General features: G+C 47.7%; 2 protein-coding genes across 4 annotated transcripts; both read right to left on the reverse strand.

Annotated features, from left to right (window-relative positions):
- Positions 1-227: 227 nt before the first annotated feature.
- Positions 228-9,244, reverse strand: PSMC3 (proteasome 26S subunit, ATPase 3). 2 transcript variants are annotated; one of them, XM_059819303.1, is made up of 12 exons: positions 9,205-9,244; positions 9,030-9,110; positions 4,569-4,694; positions 3,712-3,816; positions 3,555-3,617; positions 2,962-3,099; positions 2,679-2,822; positions 2,310-2,458; positions 1,712-1,808; positions 1,420-1,565; positions 1,156-1,237; positions 228-1,033 (listed from the first exon to the last, which is right to left on the reverse strand). In XM_059819303.1, exons 1-12 carry the CDS (start codon positions 9,229-9,231, stop codon positions 923-925), a joined length of 1,269 nt encoding a protein of 422 aa, XP_059675286.1. In that variant the 5' UTR covers positions 9,232-9,244; the 3' UTR covers positions 228-922. The 2 variants fall into 2 exon arrangements, with proteins under 2 accessions (XP_059675286.1, XP_059675287.1); XM_059819304.1 differs by lacking the exon at positions 9,030-9,110.
- Positions 9,245-9,831: 587 nt separating this feature from the next.
- On the reverse strand, positions 9,832-19,380 carry RAPSN (receptor associated protein of the synapse). 2 transcript variants are annotated; one of them, XM_059819883.1, is made up of 8 exons: positions 19,165-19,380; positions 16,313-16,651; positions 14,876-15,034; positions 14,435-14,533; positions 14,217-14,339; positions 11,513-11,566; positions 10,667-10,866; positions 9,832-9,904 (listed from the first exon to the last, which is right to left on the reverse strand). In XM_059819883.1, the coding sequence occupies exons 1-8, from the start codon at positions 19,378-19,380 to the stop codon at positions 9,832-9,834; spliced, it is 1,263 nt and encodes a 420-aa protein (XP_059675866.1). The 2 variants fall into 2 exon arrangements, with proteins under 2 accessions (XP_059675866.1, XP_059675867.1); XM_059819884.1 differs by lacking the exons at positions 11,513-11,566; positions 14,217-14,339 and having other exon boundaries at positions 19,165-19,356.
- Positions 19,381-20,539: the final 1,159 nt, after the last annotated feature.

Genomic DNA, 20,539 nt, shown 5'->3' on the forward strand with positions numbered 1-20,539 from the left:
AACACGCGTGCTCCGCTGGAACGAGCTCCCTCTCAAAAATGAGCAGGAAGGACCTTGGAACCAGCACAAGTACTAGGGCTAACTCAGGAACATCAGCCAAAGCACTCTGGGGTGCGTTTTTCTTTCTTTCATCTGTTCTTTCTTCCCTCACATCCCCACCCCTCTCCCAAGCGTCCAAAAACTGCACAGGTAAAGATGAGATGGCCAGCATTTGGAGATGTTTACATTGTATTTAAAATACAATACAGTGGCATGTAAGATACTTAATGCTAAAGTCAGTGTATTTATGAAAAGTGTAATTTTTAAATGGAAGTTGTAATTCTCAACTGGCATTAAAAGTACTGAAAGACTTGCTCAGTGGCCGAAACCTCGAATTCCTTCTGACTAATTACCAAACTGATTGACCAGAGAGCTCGCGTACATATCAGCAATGGTGTTAAAGCTTTCAGAGTTAGTTTTAAATGACAAAGTTAGAACATCGTTCATGCGTAAATTGTGTTTGCGTCTCCCTTGCAAAACGAGTGTCAGTTCAAAAGTTTCAAAGACTCTAACAAAGCTGTACAGTCTGTTCACCGGCTGCCCAGGTGAAAACAGGGGATGCTGCCTGAGCTGCAGGTCACCAATGTCAAAGTACACTTACTGCAGTGTAACCTGTGGTCCTCATCCAGAAGTAGCAGAGCAGGATTTAATTCAGTTCTAGCAGGAGGAGGCTCCGAAGGCAGCATGATGGGCACTGTGGCCAGGAGGTTCTCACCTTCGCTTTTGCAGATGTAGAACCCCCGAGCAAGGGCGACAGCCCCAACACATCACGGATTTGGTTTTAGAGGGAAAAAACGCTTTATTTTTTCCAGACAGAAATTAAGTGGTACAGTCCAGTCTAGTCCTGTCCTCTGCCAAGGCCACAACCTGGACCGGGCAGAGATCAGGCATAGTACTGCAGATTGGCTTTTTTCTTTGCTTGAACCTCCAGGATTCCTTCCATGTAGTCCTCGTGGGTGAGCTCTGTAGCTCCACGGCGGAGGGCAATCATCCCCTGCCCAACGAGACAGTATTTAGAGAGGGCATGTGAGCACCACATCAGGTCAAAGTAATTACTCCACGCTAGCTTCCACACCTCCCTCCTGTCAGTGCTGGCTGCTGCAGAGCAATACTTACCGCTTCAACGCACACAGCCTTGCACTGGGCTCCATTGAAATCATCTGTGCAGCGAGCCAGTTCCTCATAGTTCACATCAGGGCTGATGTGAGCGGGAGAGGGGAAATAAAACAAAAAAGTCTGAGAACACGTACCAAATAGAAAAACCGAGGTATGGAGCTTCCTTAAAACCCAACAGTGAGCTCTCAACAAAAGAGGGTACCTACCACTCCGCAGCCCTGAGGTACCGTCATGAGCGACAAACATAGCCCCAGAAAGCCATACCTGACATTCATTTTGCGTGAATGGATCTGCATAATTCTGGCTCTGGCCTCCTCATTAGGCATTGGGAACTCAATCTTGCGATCTAATCGTCCAGAGCGGAGCAAAGCTGGGTCCAAGATATCAACCCGGTTGGTTGCAGCAATCACCTAAGTAGAAGCAGGGTCATCAGTCTGAGGCACCTGGAGGACAGGCCTCTCCTCCCCAAGGATCCACCAAGCTTCTTCCCTGGACATTGTTTTCCATCCCCTGCTAGAGTGCCCCAGATGGCAGTAGCACTCTGCTAGACCCCAACCTTGACTTGTGTGTTGGGCTGGAAACCATCAAGTTGATTAAGCAGCTCCAGCATGGTCCTCTGCACCTCCCGATCACCAGCCTTCTCACTGTCAAACCTGGGGAGGAAACAAGGGTAAAACCATCAGCATGAACCTGACTACCCTGCCCCTTTGTTTTTAATCACATAAAAAGACAGAATGACTGCGGTTCACACTCCTTGGCCAAGGTCTTCCAAATTCCTCCTTGAAACTACAGGAAGTCCTACCTTGACGAGGACTGTGACTAGAATAACTGTCAGCAGCAGCTAAGTCTTATTATGTCCTTAGAGCTGAATGGGGATAATGTTGTCCAGGCCCAAGTAGTAAATGGGGGCAAACATCTCCATGTGCCTGATGCAGTTACCAGAAAACTGTTTTATGTAGCAGGAGACCATCACGTAGATCCCGAGTCTCATGAACTTCGCTCATGAGCCCAAGGATTGTGGCAGCTGCTATCTGTGATTGGCTTTACACTGTTTCTGAAGAGGCCGTGCTTTAAGCTAGGCTTCCCTCACATCCACAGGCAAAGGCATACACTAGGCAGCTCCCAAGAACTTTGCAACACGGCCTACACCTCACCTTTTAGTGCCAATGGCATCCAGTTCGTCAATAAAGATGATGGAAGGAGCTTTTTCCTTGGCTAGAGCAAAAGCATCACGTACCAGCTTAGCTCCATCGCCAATGAACATCTGCACAAGTTGTGGACCCGCAAGCTTCAGGAACGTAGCCTGGGAAGTGAAAGAGAATCCTGTGCCTCGTTTCTCAATGGGGTCAGTTCCGAGTACTACAAGAAGCCCTTCATTAAAACAAGCAAGCAAGCAAACAGACAAGAAAATCCCAGCCTTTAACACCAGTTTGTATGTATGACCCCCTCTCCCCTTGGAGGTGTTCTTACTTTTTTTCAGGTACTACTCTACAGCAGTACATGCTTTCAAAGGTTCCTTTTACCTTGGTCTGGGCAGCACATGCTCGAGCTAAAAGCGTCTTCCCTGTTCCTGGAGGCCCGTACATAAGGACTCCTTTGGGTGGCTGTATACCCAAGTTTTCAAATTTCTCCTTATGATTCATTGGCAGGACGATGGCCTCCACGAGCTACAGCAAAAGAAAAACATTAATACAGAAAGTCATTCTACTCCACAGATGGAGGCTGCCTGCTTTGAGCTGAAGTTCTGAGCTGAAGTTCAAAAACTGTTGTCCTCAGTCAGACCAGAAACGAAACATAAAGTATCACCTCTTGGATTTGTTTATCCAGCCCCCCGATGTCACTGTACTGCTCTGTGGGTCTCTCATCCACCTCCATGGCTTTCACCCGTGAATCATACTCAGTGGGTAGAGTCTCCAGGATCAAGTAAGAGTCTTTGTTCACTCCCTGTAAACACAAGTCCTTTGCTTTTAACAGGCCCTTCAGACAGCAATTAGTAAACACAATTGAAGATGATTCACTAGACCTCAAGGACGCGGGACCAGCTTTGACACTGGCACTCATCAAATCACCACAGCTTGGCACAGTGGACAACATCACAGCTAACCTGGCACATTTTAAGAAGGGGCCCAATTCACTTATGATACAAAAGATCAGTTTTAGAAAGCTTACTAGGTGATACCTAAATTTTCAGCACCTAATAGTATGTATAAAGATCCGCCCCTCCCCAACTATTTTTCTGTACTACAGCTACAGCTGAAGCCATGGTATCTTTTTATTAAAATTTTAGTACAGAAACGGTCTTGGAGAAATCTGGACAGATTTGTCTCCTTTCTAAAGGAGAAGACATACGCAATTTTCTGGCCAACATTATATCTAAGAGTCACAACAGTATCACTCACCACTAGGTCTCCAGGCTTCAACTTCTCAGCATCAACCAACCCAATAACAGGCAGGAAATATGTCTGTGGGAAAAGAACCAAAGTAAGCAAAACCAGCAGTACCAGGATAAGGTCCTTTTCAGCACTCCTCAGGCCTAGCGGGGCACGTGGGTCTTACCTGGCGCGTTGAGGTCTTGATCACAGCACACTTGCCCTTTCTCTGGGAATCCAGGTCAATGTTTGCTCCGTCCTCCTCCTGGTCATTGGGGTCAACATCCAGCAGCTGAAAACCAGAGTGAGAGATGTCACGATAATGTAACCAGGCTAGCGGGATGACCCCAGGATTAATGCTTCTAAGTTACATGCAGTAGGAGAAATAAAACTTCCCATCAGCAGTAGAATCCTGAAAGCATTAAAGCCCTCCTGTAAAAATTAATTTCTTCCTTTGCTCATGAAGCAGCGCACAATAGCGCATAGAAAGACACTATAAAGTCCAGAACAAATCAGTAGCTAATGGCACCGATTTCTCCTCCCATTACAGCAGCTCACATTAAGCCTTAAGTTCATTAAGTTCTAAAATAGTAGCATAAACCAACCCCCTTTTTTAAAAACAGAAAACTGTCAGCATTTTTCAGCAGATCAGCAAAATTACTGAGTTACAGAAAGAATGCAATGTAGTAACAGAGCTACGGCTTGTCACTCACTATCTCACAAGTTTCAGAAAGCACGTACCAAATTTCACACCCCCAAGACTACACTAGGCGAGGCTGCGTCACCCTCTGATGGCTACGTTACGTACAGGTGAACAGAAGCCAACACCTAAGGAACGACCCAGACAAGAAGTGGACCGGTGAAATGCACTTCCACGTCACAGACAAAACCAACGGAATAACCTGAAAGTCCTGCCTCCAGGAGCATCAGCAGTTTGAGAATATGCCATGTCCCAAATTACCGATGACCTCCCCTGCCCTTCTCCCTCCTGGTATATATTGCGCACACTTCTCACATGGCTGCAGGAGAGCGCACGGCGCTCACCTCAATAACGTTAGAGACGAGGTATGGCAGGGTTTTGTTCACTTTGATCTTCTCACTGTTCTCTTTGATCTTGTCTTTCATGGCCTGAAGCTCATGGGTCACTCTCAGTACTTCACTCTTCATGATCTGGAATCAGGATGCAGAAGAAAAGAGAATAGTATTAGAAGACTAAGGGAAGATAAAATTAATACATTATTCTAAAAGTAAAGCAGTTATAAAAACATAAGCGAGGAAACAGTGGGTATAAAGGGAAACATAATATCAAAAGAGGAAAAGCCAGTGAATGAGCAGTCCGTTCTGGTCTCCCACCAATCAATATCCCTAAGTAATTTCTTCCCCGTGTCACTGGATAACCTTAGCCTGATCAGTGCATCGGCTTACAAGGTTGCAATATGACCTAGAAAAGGATATGACCTAGATAAGGCAACTGTGTGGTTTTCCTTCTTAATATATATGGACACACAGGTAACTAGATATACACCCACACACACACGTGCATATCTATATGCATCCATGTATACACACCCATTTTAAAGTTAAGTTTTGCTGGGTTTAAAGAAGAATTGCGTGCTGGAACACTGAAGCGATGACATGTGATAGCATAGAACAAACAGCCAGAAAAACCCTAAACTGAAAGTATCACCGTAGAGAATCAAAGTAAACTGGAAGTATGAATGAGGAATGGCAGAATTGAGACTTGTGTCTGCAGTGGGACTAGCAGCACCTTTGCAAAGAGATGTACCACCACTGCTTCCAGTGGAACAAAGAGAAACAGAGGTGCCATTTTTAGAAAGCTGTTCTGTTCGACAAGACCACACCTATCAAGACCTACATATGAGAAACAAACGTATCAGCTACCTCTGTAGGGGAAAAACACTTTTCGTTCTCCTAGAAAGTAAAACGTTCAACACTGGAATAATATCCAGTACTTGTTCCCCACAAAGATAGCCAGGTCCTTTGGAAAACAATGGAAATGGGCTCATAGGACATCTCAGGTTGGGAGGGACCTCGGGGGGTCTCTAGTTCAACCTCCTGCTCAGTTGGGCAAAGTGCAAGTGAATCTTGAAAACTTCCAAGGACGGAGACTATATGATTTCTCTGGAAAAACTTGTTCCACTGTCTGACTGCCCTCACATCATCTTATCCCTGCCGAATCTCTCATCTTTTAAATTTTGACCAGTAACTTAGGTTTTGAATTAACCTTGGCCTAGGCTTTGATAAGATAGAAAACTTCTCTATAAGAAAAAAAGAAACAAAGCAAACATATTAGTAGCATGTCAGAAAGCTCAAATTCCTACATCTTCACACAATTTTAACTTTTCTGAGGCTTTTACTGCTACTGTGGCCAACAGCTTAATGTCCAGATGGAGATCAGTGACAAGTGGTGTCCCTTAGGGGTCCATATTGGGACCAGTACTGTTTAATATCTTCATCAATGACATAGACGGTGGGATCGAGTGCACCCTCAGCAAGTTTGCAGACGACACCAAGCTGAGTGGTGCGGTGACACACCTGAGGGATGGGATGCCGTCCAGAGGGACCTGGACAAGCTCGAGAAGTGGGCCCGTGTGAACCTCAGGAGGTTCAACAAAGCCAAGTGCAAGGTCCTGCACCTGGGTCGGGGCAGCCCCCCCGGTATCAATACAGGCTGGAGGATGAAGGGATTGAGAGCAGCCCTGCGGAGAAGGACTTGGGGGTACTGGTGGATGAAAAGCTGGACATGAGCCGGCAACGTGCGCTCACAGCCCAGAAAGCCAACCGTATTCTGGGCTGCATCAAAAGCAGCATGGCCAGCAGGTCGAGGGAGGGGATTCTGCCCCTCTGCTCCGCTCTGGCGAGACCCCACCTGCAGTGCTGCGTCCAGTTGTGCGGTCCTCAGCACAGGGAAGACATGGACTGGTTGGAGCAGGTCCAGAGGAGGCCACAAAGATGGTTGGAGGGTGGGAACACCTCTCCTGTGAGGACAGGCTGAGAGATTTGGGGTTGTTCAGCCTGGAGAAGAGAAGGCTCCAGGGAGACCTTATTGCGGTCTTTCAGTACTTAAAGTGGGCTCATAAGAAAGATGGGGACAGACTTTTCAGCAGGGCCTGTAGCGATAGGACAAGGGGCAACGATTTAAACTAAAAGAGGGTAGATTCAGACTAGACATAAGGAAGACATTTTTTACGCTGAGGGTGCTGAAACACTGGAACAGGTTGCCCGGAGAGGTGGTAGATGCCCCATCCCTGGAAACATTCAAGGCCAGGTTGGACGGGGCTCTGAGCAACCTGATCCACTTGAAGATGTCCCTGCTCATTGCAGGGGGGCTGGACGAGATGACCTTTACAGGTCCCTTCCAACCCAAACTGTTCTATGATTCTATAATTCTACTAACTGTAAGGGAAAACACCTATAAGAAAAGAAGTTCTGTACTCACCATCTAACAGTAATATGTTTATACCCAAGACCAAGGCACCCAATACAGGTGTTTCTCAGAGCTGTCTGCCTGACACCCACATATGTTTTCCTCCCTTTCCTGGTTAGTCACACAGTTTGAAAACACACAGTCTGTGATCCCCGCTGAAGTGAGTGTAGCACCAAACGGTCTCAGGAGAACGGGTTACACCTGAATTGGCCTACACGATTCTGTTTAATGGGGAAATCCACTCTTCTCTAAAAAATGATCTTTTTAAAACTCTGGATGCCTAAGCGTAATACTGTGCTGTAACACATACTTATTCACAGGACAGAACTATTACAGGAGCCAGTACAGAAACTGTTACATAAAAATGCAAAAAATTTAGAAATTTGATTTAATAAACACGTTCTGGGAAACATTCAAGGAAAACTGCATGAAGGGAGGGTGCCAATAAACGTCTCTGCCACCTCAATTATGAAGCTTTTACTATAAAATAGAGAAGGCTGCTTTTACTCCTCACTGTATTCTGCAATTTAAAAATAAGACCCACATTTATCTTTGCTGTCTTTAAAGAATAAGGAAGTATGTTAATAAGTCAGAATTACTTGTGGAGCCTGAAGCAGTAGGATCAAGTTGCTCTATAGAATTTATGAAATAATTTATCTCAATATTGCTAACATCAGGCAGTAAAGACAAACTCATGCTAAATTTATAAGCGCTCTTTTATGTGAAATGGGTCTATCTTGGGACAGGTCTACTCAGGTCTGTCCTATTTAGCATCTTTATGAATAATCTAGACAGGAATAATCTAGACAGGGAGATGGAGTGCACTCTCGTCATGTTTGCAGACGACACCAAATTGGGGGGCACAAGTCTCTGTGCTCCAGGGCAGGGCTGTCACTCAGAGGGACCTTGGGAGACTGGAGGAACAGGCATACAGAAACCTTACAAAATTAAAGGACAAATGCAAAGCCCTGCACCTGGGAAGGAAGAGTCCCTTGCAACGGCACAGGCTGGCGACTGGCTGGCTGGGGAGCAGCTCTGCGGAAGGGGACCTGGGGGTCTCCGTGGACAATAAACTGAACACGAGCCAACAATGTGCCCTGACAGCAAGGGTGGCAAACAGCATCCTGAGCTGTACTGACAGGGGTGTAGTCAGCAGATGGAGAAAAGTGATCAGCCCCTTTTACTCAACACTTGTTAGATACTATCTAGAGCACTCTGTCTGTTTTGGGCCTCCCCATACAGCAAAGACGTTGATAAACTGGACTGAGTTCAGCATAGGGCCTCCAAGGTGACCAGGGGGCTGGAGCACAGGCCCTGTGAGAAGCAGCGGAGGGAAGCGGGCTTGTTCGGCTGGAGAAGAGAAGAACTACTGGGGAAGGTATCGAGAAGACCGAACCAGACATTTTACAGCAGAGCACAGTGAGGGCATGAGACAACAGACAAAGACTGAAACAAGAGAGGTTCAGGCTGTATGCAGAGTGAATCTTTATCCTCACAAGGACAGTCAAGCAGCGGCACAGAACGCCCACAGACGTGGTGCAATCTCTGTCCTTAGAAGCTTTCAAGATCCAACAGGATAAAGTCCTGAGCAGCCTGGGTTACGGCTGACCCTGCTTTGAGCAGGAGATTGGACTAGATATCTGCTGAAGTCCCTTCCAACCCTAAGTACCCGACGATCCCACCTCACCCAAGCCATGGGACAGGCTCCCCCCTTCCCCTGTGCCTACGGGAGCTGGGAGCACTTGCGTACCTTTAGCTAAAGCATCCAAGCTACTAAGGCTCTGTAGATCAGCCGTCCCCTCAGCCCCCCCGGGCCCCAGCTCTTCTACTTACTGCTTCTGCCCAACGTGCCCGCCTCGCTGTTCCTCAGTCTACTACACCTCCACCTAGCTAACGGCATCTTATTTTTCATCGCCCTCGACTCTGCCCCCAGGACCGTGCTCAGCCCGGCGCCGCGGCGCAGGGCTCCCGAGGGCGGCCCCGCCGCAGGCAGACGGCGCGGCCCGGCCCCGCTCCTCTCCCCGGCCCGTCCGCGGCCGGCGGCCCTCGGCCGCTACCTTGATCTCGCTGTCGAGGAGGCGCGTGCGCTGCACGATCTCCTCCGTGGACATCTTCAGCACCTCCTCGCCGACGCCATCCTGCGGGGGCACAACGGCAGCGTCACCCTCGGCCCGACCCCCGCCCCGCCACCGCGCCCGGCGGCGGCCCCGGCCCGCGGCCCCGGCCCCTCACCTCGGACTCGTCCCACACCGACGCCATCTTCCCCTCAGCCCGCGAGCGAGCGCACAAAGCGGCGGATTCCGGGCGGCAGATTCCGCGCTCCTCGCCCCGGGAGCAGGGCGGGAGGCAGCGGGACGGGCGACCGAGGGGCTCCGCGCCCCCTCTTCTTCCTCGGCGCCGCGGCCGCGGCCCCTCCGCCCCTGCCGCCCGGAGAGCGGTCCGAGGGATCTGCCGAATCTGCCGGCGGGGGTTAGCGAGGGGGAAACTGCCGCGCAGGTCACGTGCCACCGGCCAAATCTGCTGAGTGATGGCCCCGCCGCCATCTTGGTGCGGGGCAGGGGCGGAGCCCGGCGGAGGCGGGACCGAGCGCTGCTGTCACCGCCCGTGAGGGGCCGCTGCGCGGAGGGCGGTCGCGGAGGCGGGCGGGGGGCTCTGGCAGCGGTACCCTTTATTACAGTCAGTCCCCGTACAGAGGAGCGAGGCGGGGAAGGAGCGGAGCGGGGCCGGGCCGAGCCCGAGCCGGCCAGGCGGAGGGGAGACCGAGGACGCCGCCGCCCGCCCCAGCCCCGCCAGGCGCAGCCTGAAGGGCCCCGGGAGGCGCGGGGGGCCCGGCGGCCCGGGCCGAGCCCCGCGGGCGGGTCAGACGTAGCCGGGCTTCACCGACAAGCGGCGGCAGTTGGGGCAGCCCCGGGTCCCGTTGGTCTGGAGGCACCTGCAAAGGGAGGAGGTCGTTTCGGGGGGGGGCAACGTCCTGCGGCTCCCCCGGGAGGTTCCCCCGCCACTCTATACATCAACCCACAACATCGGAAAAAGCTCCCTCCCATCACGGGCAGAGAGTCGGTCTCCTGTCCACCCAGTCCCTGGAGGCACTTAAGCACGTTCCTCTACTAAAGTAAGTTCCTGTAGTGCTGGAGGCAAATCCACACCCGGCCCCCCTCGCTGCTCAGTAGTTGGATCCTAATTTTGGTGTCATGGTGAGGCTGTGTTTTTAAATTCTTAATTTTCAGTATTAAAGTGTTTTGTTAGACGGTCGTTTCTTCTAAAAATAAAATGATGGCACGGCTAACTTCTTTCATGGCAGTAGCACAACAGCAGACTGAACACCTTCTTCACCTCAGTCTTCTCTAGACAAGAGAGAAAGTGGGGCGATTCAGGGGAAAAATCCAAACTGCCCCTGGGAGTGAAGAACTGAGTCCCCAAGAGGAGTTGAATAAGAATCTGTGAACTAGGCTAAGCACCTATAAGGTGAGAACATCAGTGAACAATCATTTAAAGGATGGGAGTGGGATGGATATTATGGCTAAATCTCACCCCTCAAGGCCATGAGATTCATGACACTGCAATGGGATCCTGCAGGTAAGTGGGACAAAGACCTGGGGAACAGCATGCATAGGAGTGGCCTACTCTGGGCACGAACAGCTCTTTCCTATGACTAATGTCATGACAAGGATCTTTAGTACTTCCAGCTCATTACTTTAAGTGGAAGAAGTGGGAGCAAGGCAGCGCCTGGAGCTGGTTGTTCTTCTCCCCAATGGACTCTCCACACATGCCACAGTACAGCTCCATCTCCTCCACGCATTCATGGAACTTCACTACATGGTCACGCAATTCTTGCTGCTGCCCCTTTGAGCGATAGATCCTTTCACACAGGCAGTGGAGCTTCAGCAGGCCAAGCTGCACGTGAAGGGCAGAAACATAAAGAAAAGTGAACAACAATGTGAAGACCGACCAGTAACAGAGGGGTGGAAACCACTGCAGCCCCATCAGCCAGCTAGAGAAACCTCAGCACAGAAAGCTGCCCCAGGGATAGGATCAGTCAGAAGGACATTCGGTTTCAGCACTTCCTGCCATTAACCCTACTTCTCTGTATCACAAAAGGGGACACCAGGTTTGAGGCACTCTGCAGCTCTTTCATAGAGATGGTATTCCTGAGCTATCCATGACATACACTGCATTTAATTTCCCTTTGCCTCCAGCCAGCACAACAGTCCAGCCGCTGCTCAGGGCAATAATATTTTTCAAAAAGAGAGCCCTAATCCACTAGTTTTCTGCTTGTTTCATACCCCATTTTTACTGCTTCCCATTCCCCTTTATTTATCCCACTGTGACTCCTCCCTCACTTTTCAGACTTGCACACTGATGATCACCTGTGCAACTGCCCACAACTAAACACTTCACAACAAAGCAAGTCCCAAGCATCGACTGGTTAATATGGACACGTTAATAAGCAATAACAAGACTGGATACTTCAACGCTTGGCTTCTTAAGTTGCCTGACAGAAGACTACGGACAGTGCTGAAGAGAAGCTGTAGGATCCTACCTTGTTCCCTAGTCCCTCTGCCAGCTCCTGTGCCTTTTCAATGCTTTCCAGAGCCTGTGAACGGAGAGCATGCATGATCAGTTCTCACCCTGATATATCAAAACCAGATTTGTATGAATGCCCTATGGGAATTATTAAAAGAAAGAGGTAAAGAGATACAGAGTAGAATTTGGATAAACAAGCATCATTGCAACTCTGGAGATGCAAGATAGCTGTCTGGCAGATTTCCCTCCCCTCGCAAAAGTTCATCCACCAGAAAAGCTTGGTTTCTGAAAGACCACAAATAATCCAAGAGCTACATTTCTGTTCCAGCCACATAGTGCAAAGTAGGGGTATGATGTTGGCAGAGGCTGGTGTTTCCGAGCTCAGTCACACATGCTCATTGGGGTTGGGACGAAGCACAAGCAAAGCAAGCGTTTTCCCCATCCCGCCCTCCAGGCTCAATAATAGTTGGGCAACTCCAATTTCACTTGTACAAGAGGGGAGGAAAGGGATCAGCACCACCAACACACCACACTCTTCTGTTTTTTCCCTGCTGTTCTTACATCCACTTTGTCCTACTTACCCATGGTGTGATGCAGGAGTGTAGTGCTATCCATCTTCTTCAATCTGAAGGAAAGGATTTAGCATAGCAGCTGTTACACCACATGAGTCCCTACTTTCCCCTAGATGCCACAGTGTTCCCTCACTGTTCTGATCATCAGTCTCTGTTTTCCACAACTATTGAAATCTGCTTCAGATTTGTCCAAGGGGAAGAAGAGGTCTCCCTTGTGATGCAGTAGTTTTCAGGAGGAACATTATAAAATTTCTACTCTATGATTTGGCATTACTGCTATTCTAGGAGAAGAGGACCAGATGAGATGAAAGAATGCACTCTGAATGCAGAGGAGATGGCGTTGGACCTGTGGCGGCAGCAACAGCCTAGGATAAGGAACTTGTAGAAGAGGGAAGCAGGAACTGAAGGCTAGGAGGTAGAACACAACTGAAGAGCTGTGCCTAGGAAGAGTGACTGTGTACTGGGAAAACCCTGAAATTAATGACCGGGACTAAGAACTGAAGTGAAGCATGTGGAGTGAGGGAAGAGATGCTGAGAAGTCCAGGGGACAGTTTGTCTGGGACAGGAATATAAGACTGCACAAGAGGCAAGCAGGCTGGGACAGCAGCCTGGGAGGATCTGCAATAGCATTGACTACATGCAAATGAAAGGAAACAGACTAACTGGCTGAGGAGACTGGGAAGATGGACGAGAATACGGAATCTGCAAGTGGGAAGGTAGCAGACTGCTGTCTTAGGTAACTGATATTGGGATGAATAGCGCGAGAAATGGAAACTGGGACTGGCAAGTTGAGGAACAAGCTTGGGTGAGTATTCAGGGCTGTGACATTTGAGGAGGTCACATTTGGGGAAATGGGCATAAGGTCCCTGACCCACCAGGGCAGACTTCCCTCTAATGCCTGGAACAGAATACAAGATTCATCTATTCGTTCTCTTCTTTTGTGGGTTTTGGTGAGATTAGGACTCTGTGCAAAGCCCTCACCAGGTTCTCACAGGTGAGAACTGCTTGTGATATCAAAGGGTGGCAATGGCTGGAGGTGGGATCAGCGGATGTAGGGGTTTGATAACTGCTCTGAATATTCTCTTACGTAGAGGCCTACCTGCTGCGTCCTCTCCCATTCTTTCGAATACGAGATATGAGGCTGGGAAGGGATTACACTGAGCAAAGTTTTTAAGTCCACAGTTTCTTCTTCCATTGCAAACATAGTGTTTACTTACTGAGATTGCAAGGTGTATCTCACCCAACTGATTCCCTGCTGTAGGAAACTCAGATGCTGACAGCACCTTGAACTTGTCTTTTCTGACAGACACATACTTGATCCCCTAGTATCTGGGATGCTTTGTTTCAGCTAAAATTCTTTGTGCCTCATATGAGTGATAAAAGTGAATCTTCATCATATGTACACCCAAATCAGCATCCTGACGTAGCACTGTGCAGGCGTTCCAGGTTGTTCAGCACTAGTTCAAGGCTAACCTTTAAGCATCTCATTCTGCAGCCCAGTAATGCTCCTGCAGTGCAGTCTGCTGCACCTAGCGCAATCTGGATTTTAACACACATACACTACCTAAGCATTTTCAAAATAAGTAACATCCCCCCCTTGTACTATATTGACCGGTTGTCTATTCCCAAATGATTTTCTGCTCTCATTTCTGTTTCATGTCACAGTTCAAAGTTTCAAAGTTTCTCTAGGAATTTGATGCCATGTTTGTCTGCAAAGCACGTGGTGGAGCTGTAGAGCTGTCTGAACGTCGTCACTCCCACAACAATGAGCTTAGTCATATAGCTAAAAAGTAGGCAGTGGAATCTATTTCAGAGCATAAGCATAAGCTGATTGCCTACAGTGGCTGGAGTAGGCTTCCTCCCTCAGTGCTGGTTTCTCAATGTACTGCTTGAAGTCATCAGGATTGACTAATGAGACAATTCTGTAAGTTAGCAGTCTGACTCAGAATAGATGTTCATACTGTTACTAGTGAATTCCTGGCTGAGAGGGACCATTCGGAGAAATGTAACTGTGCAAGCACCAGACCCTGTTGGTAGAACCAAGGGGTACAGGACTCTACTGCACTTCGATGGGCGTATGGTTCAGAAAAAGACTGTGTGCTCTAATCTTGTCTAACAAACTCCTGTAGAAAGAAGTTTGTAACTGACCTTGTCCAGCTCCTTCTGGATCATCCAGCACTTAGTCACTCCTAGCAGCACCTGGATCAGGCCTAGGCGGTTTCCAATCTCTGTCATGATGCTCATGGAGGAATCATACCGAGGAAAGGCTGTCTGCAGAAGCAGGGAGGAAAACGTGTTTTGCTATGGCCTGCTTTTCACACCCTCTCGCTATCCCCTCTGTCCTTCCTGGCAGGAAAGAGCTGTACCTGCACGTCTTTGCGACTGCGATGAATATCTGCAAAGCACAGCAGACACAGCGCTTGCAGAGGCCGGTCACCATGCTGCAGGGCAATCTTCATGGACTCCTGAAAGAAACTGTCTTTGGTCAGTAAAAGAGCTTCTTCGTGGTTCAGAGCAGCAGGGCTGGGACTGTGCGCTCCAGCCGCTGAAAGGTCAGCTCCAAAGAAATGGCACAATCTTTTTAAGGCAAGTAAAGTCTTGTTCACAACTTCCCAACCAAGGGCCATTCATAGACCCAAACTTTCGAGGCCCCCCGGGCTACTGAAACCACCGCTCTAAGACTGGGAGGCAGCAAGAACATCTAGAGGCAAGCGTGAATGCCACGGTACCTCTCTTCCTCCCAGTCCTGTAGGCAGGATCCCCTTGCAGAGACCACTGACAGCTCTGCATCTGCCTGCACCCTGTACCTCACAGCAGTCCATAGCGTCTGCCAAGCGCCCCAGCTTCCGATAGGCCACTCCCATGTGATACTGGCTCATTGCACGGTACTTCAAGCTCCAGCCCTTTCCATAATCATTCACCAGCTCAGCTGCTTTACATGGGAAGAACAAGGCTTTCTCGTAGTCCTGTAAGGCAGACAAGCAGACAGACAGCAGTTACAGCAAAAATAAAGCAAAAGGAAAAAAAAAAAGCAACCATTTTTTATTTACTAACACTGCAACAGCTAGCAGGTTTCTGTACACCTTTCAGCTCCTGCTGCTCCTCTTCCACATGCCGTATTTCACTAGATGTTTTCACTGGATATCAAACTGTAGAAGGTGGAATTGCCATATACTGAATTCATATTACTGTCTGGGTTCAGGACACTGGGGCAATGACACAGCAAATGAATTTTATATAATATGCCATCAGCTTTACTCAGCAAGAACCATCTACCCTGCTCTATCACCAAAGGCTGAAAATGTTCTCTGCTCTTACATCATCTCTGCCTTCTACATCTACGTGGAGCCCTCATGTTCTCCATAGGCTGAGTCAGGATCTCTAGGAGGCTGGTTATCCATCATCGCAGGAAACAGGAACAAAGAATCTTGGCCTCATCAAATCCACAATAAGTAATAACATCACATATTTTCATTTTTAAGCGTCTCTCTGCATTAAAAGCATTTTAGAAAGAAATCTTCTTTTACAGTAAGTATGTAAACTATTATCTAAATATCTAAAACCATTCTCAAGTCACATGAGACTGCAGAAATGAAAAAGGCTTCATTTTTTTTAATTCTCCAGGATGCACAAAGGAAACTACAACTTTTAAAATTTCCTTTCTCCCTTCTTCTTTCATACCTTTAAAGTATCCAGCAGAATGTTCTTTTCTTAATTATCGGTATTATGAGGGAAGTTTACAGACAGTTTTCAACACTTCAGTTGGTGAGTCTTCCATTAGTGACAAAAATTAAGACTTTGTGAGGAAAACCTATCTGTTGCTGTTTGCAATAGAACTGGCAAATCACCCCCACCCTCAGTTCCTGCCTGGTTTTGCTCATGTAAATAGCTATTGGCCTGCGATAGTGGTAGAAATAGAGAACCCATGAGTTCTGGCTGCCAGCTCTGTGTGCAGACAGTACCTCCTCTGAGGTGGTCGTCTTTGAAGCTAAGTTTGAGCTTTTCAACACACAGGAACATTCACAGCTGCTTCTGCTGTGCTATATAAACATCACACTGATCCTCCCATCCTTACTGTGAAGGAGAGCACTCAATGACTATTTTACAAACAAGAGATTTTACCTTACAACGCTCTCTCAGTGGTTCGCTTTCTAGAGCAAAGAAATAAGCTGAAATACACACCATTTCCAATTCTTTCCTGAATCCACGAGACAATCACCCTCCCAACCTTTAGCTTACCGCACCTTTATCTGCGCATAGAAGTTCCCGAGGCTGCAGCAGACTCGACACTCCAGCATCTTGTCATCGTTGTTGTGTGCGTAGCGTAAAGCTTTCTCAAAGCACTCCAAAGCCTTCTGGAAGATGCTGAGGCCCAAGAAGGCATTGCCCATGCTGAGGCTCACCTGGCCGTTCAGCTGCAGGCTCACAGTGGTACCCTGCATGTTCAGGCACGTCTTACAGTAAGAGATTGTTTTCTGGAATTCACAGAGTTTCTCGTTGCTGCGAGCCAGGTTTAGGTAGCTCTCTGTAAGGTAATCCGGGTCTTCCAGCTCCCGTGCTGTGTCAATCTGTACCACTGCAAACTTTAAGTAGAAAAGACAGTGTTTATAAAAGTGCGTAGTTTATTTAAATACAGCTCAAACACCCGCAGAGTAGCACCCTGTACTGGAGAAGTGGCTCGTCTCTGAGCAGGGCGGAGAAGCCCAACAGCACAGACTTGGAAGCACCGCATACGTTGAGCAGTTATCTGGTGGTATAAAAGGCCTACGAGCAGTCTGAAGAAACCTCTCCCTCTCTCCGCACCGTCTCCGGGGCAAAGATGATGAACTAGGCTGGCAGATAGTGGAAAAAAAGCTATTAAGTGGCCCTGAAGAGAAGCAGGTGAAGCAGGAAACAAAAAAAAATCTGACACAATGCAGCTCAGGTTTTTTTTTCACTCAGTTTAATTTGTTCCACTTTCTCTGGAATTCTTAAGATATTGAAGTAATCTATTAATAAAAGAAAGTAAGCTACTTCTTTCATCAATTTTTTACTAAGATATTGCAGTCTTGACAGTTTTTGTTCCATAACCTTCAGCATTCGTTGCATACAGTTCTCTTACATGATTTGAAGTCTCTTTCTTTTAGACTGCAAACTCGTCTGAGCAGTGGCTCTTGTGTTTTGTGATGAAACAAGCACACTGCTGGCTTGAATTAATACCAGTAGCAAAGGTAAATATTTAGCAATTTTCTCAGTATGTGTTTTCATTAGAGATTATCAGTTAGGTTTATGGATAACAATTCCCAAGGACACCAATTACTTCCTTTTTGTATAATGGCAACACATAATAATTGAAGCTACTAGAACATTTTACATTCTTCACAAAATAAAAAAAACCCCACAACCATAAATTGTGTATGTTTGGGTATGCATGTTCTCAGTTTCCTTAGCACTTCAGGAAAGCTGCTATGTGGACCAGGTAATGTGCATTAGCTCATGCTTCCCCACATCCCCTTACCTTTGTACAAGTTCTTCATTATTTCCCGATTGCCACAGCCTCTTTCCTTGGTGTGAAGTAATTTTTCTCTCCAAAAGAGGTTGAGCATCATAACCCTTCTTGAATCACAGTTAATTTCATGCCTTTAATTCTGACCCCTTTTCTCCTGTTATTTCCTCTCTCAGTGGTTTATTGCTAAAGTTCTCCTTCCTCCATCTTTGATCACTCGCGGTGTAAAATCTTCAGTTTGACTGAAGCCATTTTTCCTTCCTAATACTGGGAAAAACTAAAATTCACCGACTCTGATCCCACTTTCTGTTCTCAGGTAACAAATTAAGGTTCAGGTATACTGAGCCCACTCTTTTGCCCGTTTCTTGTTTTCCGTGAAGCCTTCAGTGTTCCTTCAGGTAGCCACATCTTACCTTTTTTGCTTCTCTCTTCCCTAATCAGTCTGTTGTATCTGCCACCACCTAATTCCACATCACTTACCAGAACTGGTTTTCTTCAAATGTTTTCCAAGTGTATTAATACCCCTCTTTTCTTCTTCATCCTAAGCATTTGGTTTTAGGATAGGGCTTTGACATGTGCATGGGTTTACCAGTAAGATGTGCTCCCCCCCCCTTCTAAACAGAGCTACCAAAAAACTTTTCAATGAGATGTGGGCACCCCCTTCACGTTTTGTGCTAAATGCTGAATGATTACCAGTCTAGTAAGAGGCAAGCGAAAACATCAGGACAAGAATATCAAGCCCCATTTCAGGCTGGGATAGTTTCTTAAGACTATTACAACATCCTCTTGCCTTCTCTTCCAGATTCCTGAGTCACCCTCCCAAACACTGCCTGCTGCTCTCTGTATGCATCCCGTTACTCCTCCGATCCACACATCAGCTTCTTTTTGTTCATTTAATCAAAGACGTTTATCCTCATGCTCTTGAAAATGTAGTTTCATCTTCTTTTTACCATTTTTCCGCCAAGCCCCATATGCTTCATTCTTCTATGCTGTCCTGACAACTGGGAGCTCCTCTCTGACCTCAACTGTCAGTCCCCTCCTGGAACGTCTCTCAACCCCCCTGCCAAAAAAGCATCCTCTTTCCCCTCTTAATCAGCCCCCATTGCAAACAAATAATTGCAATAAAGAACAATGTAAGATCTGTATTAGACATGAAACAGCAGTTGAAAAACAAGGTAACAGACATGTCTCCAGAAGACTGTTGCTTATTCTACAGAATCCACTTGGAGATCTCTTTTTACACTGGCATACACACTGTAAACAGCTTTAAGTGGAGCAAAGGCCCCGTTTTCGTACCTTTCTCTGAAGCCTGACAACACGGTGTGCCCGTATGTGGGGAACAAAACAAGAAAGGTCCCCATGATTAACTGGAGAACCTCAGTAACCTGGGAACCCTGAGGGACCAGACCCAATGAAAAGTAGTATTCTGTGTATCTTGTGGGCTGGAGCTATTGGTCAACACGGTGATTACGGCAGCCCACAATACGCACTCAATAGCTGGTATGTTCTACTATATACAAAATAACCCCCCCGATTTCACATTCTAATCTCCAGCCACTCTCCGTAGTGGGTGCGACACAATGGCATGCATTCATCTCCAGTTCGCCTTACCTTCAACATATCTTTGTATCTGCCCATCTCTGCATGAGCAGTGATGAGGCAACCCAAAACCCGAAACCTGCCAGCAGGATCCGCAGACTTCTCCAAAACCCTCATCCAGACTCGCAGGGCCTTTTCGGTCTGATTAGACTGGTAAAGATGGAGTCCTTTCTCTATCTGTTGCTTTGTCTGGTCCTGACCCATCTCCCATGCATTAAAAAGCCTCATACACTAACCTCTAAGGACAGCAAAAAGGAATTGCATAGAAGAGAACACAACATAAAACGCCCTGATAGAGGAGGGCGGGTTGTGTGCTCAGGCGGCTTGGAGCCATAAAAGCCCAGCCATGTCGGGGGCTGGAGTTGTGGGAGGCAATGGCAAGGAGTGGTTGCTCAGCACTGAAGGTAGAATCCCAAATCCACTAGACAAACGTCTCGCTCGCTAGGACTCCATCAGTGCCTTTGCCCGTCCAATCCCATAAACAAAGAGGAAAAGCACAACAGGGAGAGAAAGAGAAAAAATCTCAAGCGCCGGGAGTGAAACTCAATCTGAGCAGCCAGTGCTGGTCTCCTCCCCATTGGTTACAGCTGCGCCTGCCAGTCCGGCTCACGTGGCTCCCAGGAATGCTCCTCAGGCTCCCCAGCTCCCAAGGTCACAGGGAGCCAACTGCCCACCCCTGCCCGCCAGTATGCAGCTTATAAATACCCCAGGGAGAGACAACCAGCTGCAGTCACAGGGATGCCTCGGTTGTCTCTTTCCCCTCTCTCTGGCCATCCTCTTTTACAAGCACTGGCGGTGGTGCGCTAGCCTGGGAGGTAGCAGCCTCAGCTAGGCAGTACCTTTAGGAACAACACGTGCCTTAAAAAGTCAGGTATGAACGAGAAGGCTCCAGTACATACACATGTGCAGTATTATACTTGCAATGATGTGCCTGATACTTTGCCAGGCACAAAATTCAGCCTCCCTTTTGAGGACCTCAGCTGGCAATACGGACTGTTTCTGTGGACAAAGGTCAGCTCTGTCACTGATTTGCTGCAAATACGGCAGTGACTTCTTAATTTCAGGGACAACAAGCAGCTAACCATCCTGAAAAACTTTGTTCGTGACTGACTGTTGCTCACTGCCATCGATACCTGTGACAGTCCTCCAAGAGTTTTCAACAGAAGTTGTCAAAGGCAGTGCTGAAGCTCCTTATCCAGAACTTGCTGATCTTTTATGATGAATGACAATAATGACCCAAAGCAACAGATTTCTGCACCTTCTGATTGCATAGGAGAATTGTTAGCCCAATTAGAAGAGAGCTTTAACTCTCCTACACACCTTTGAAAGAGTAAAAGACTGGTTCCTCCAGGAGTCAAGTCTCATACCCCATTGATGTGCTGCATTT

This window comes from Gavia stellata, chromosome 7, assembly GCF_030936135.1.
Source record: "Gavia stellata isolate bGavSte3 chromosome 7, bGavSte3.hap2, whole genome shotgun sequence".
In the NCBI taxonomy this organism is placed as follows: domain Eukaryota; kingdom Metazoa; phylum Chordata; class Aves; order Gaviiformes; family Gaviidae; genus Gavia; species Gavia stellata.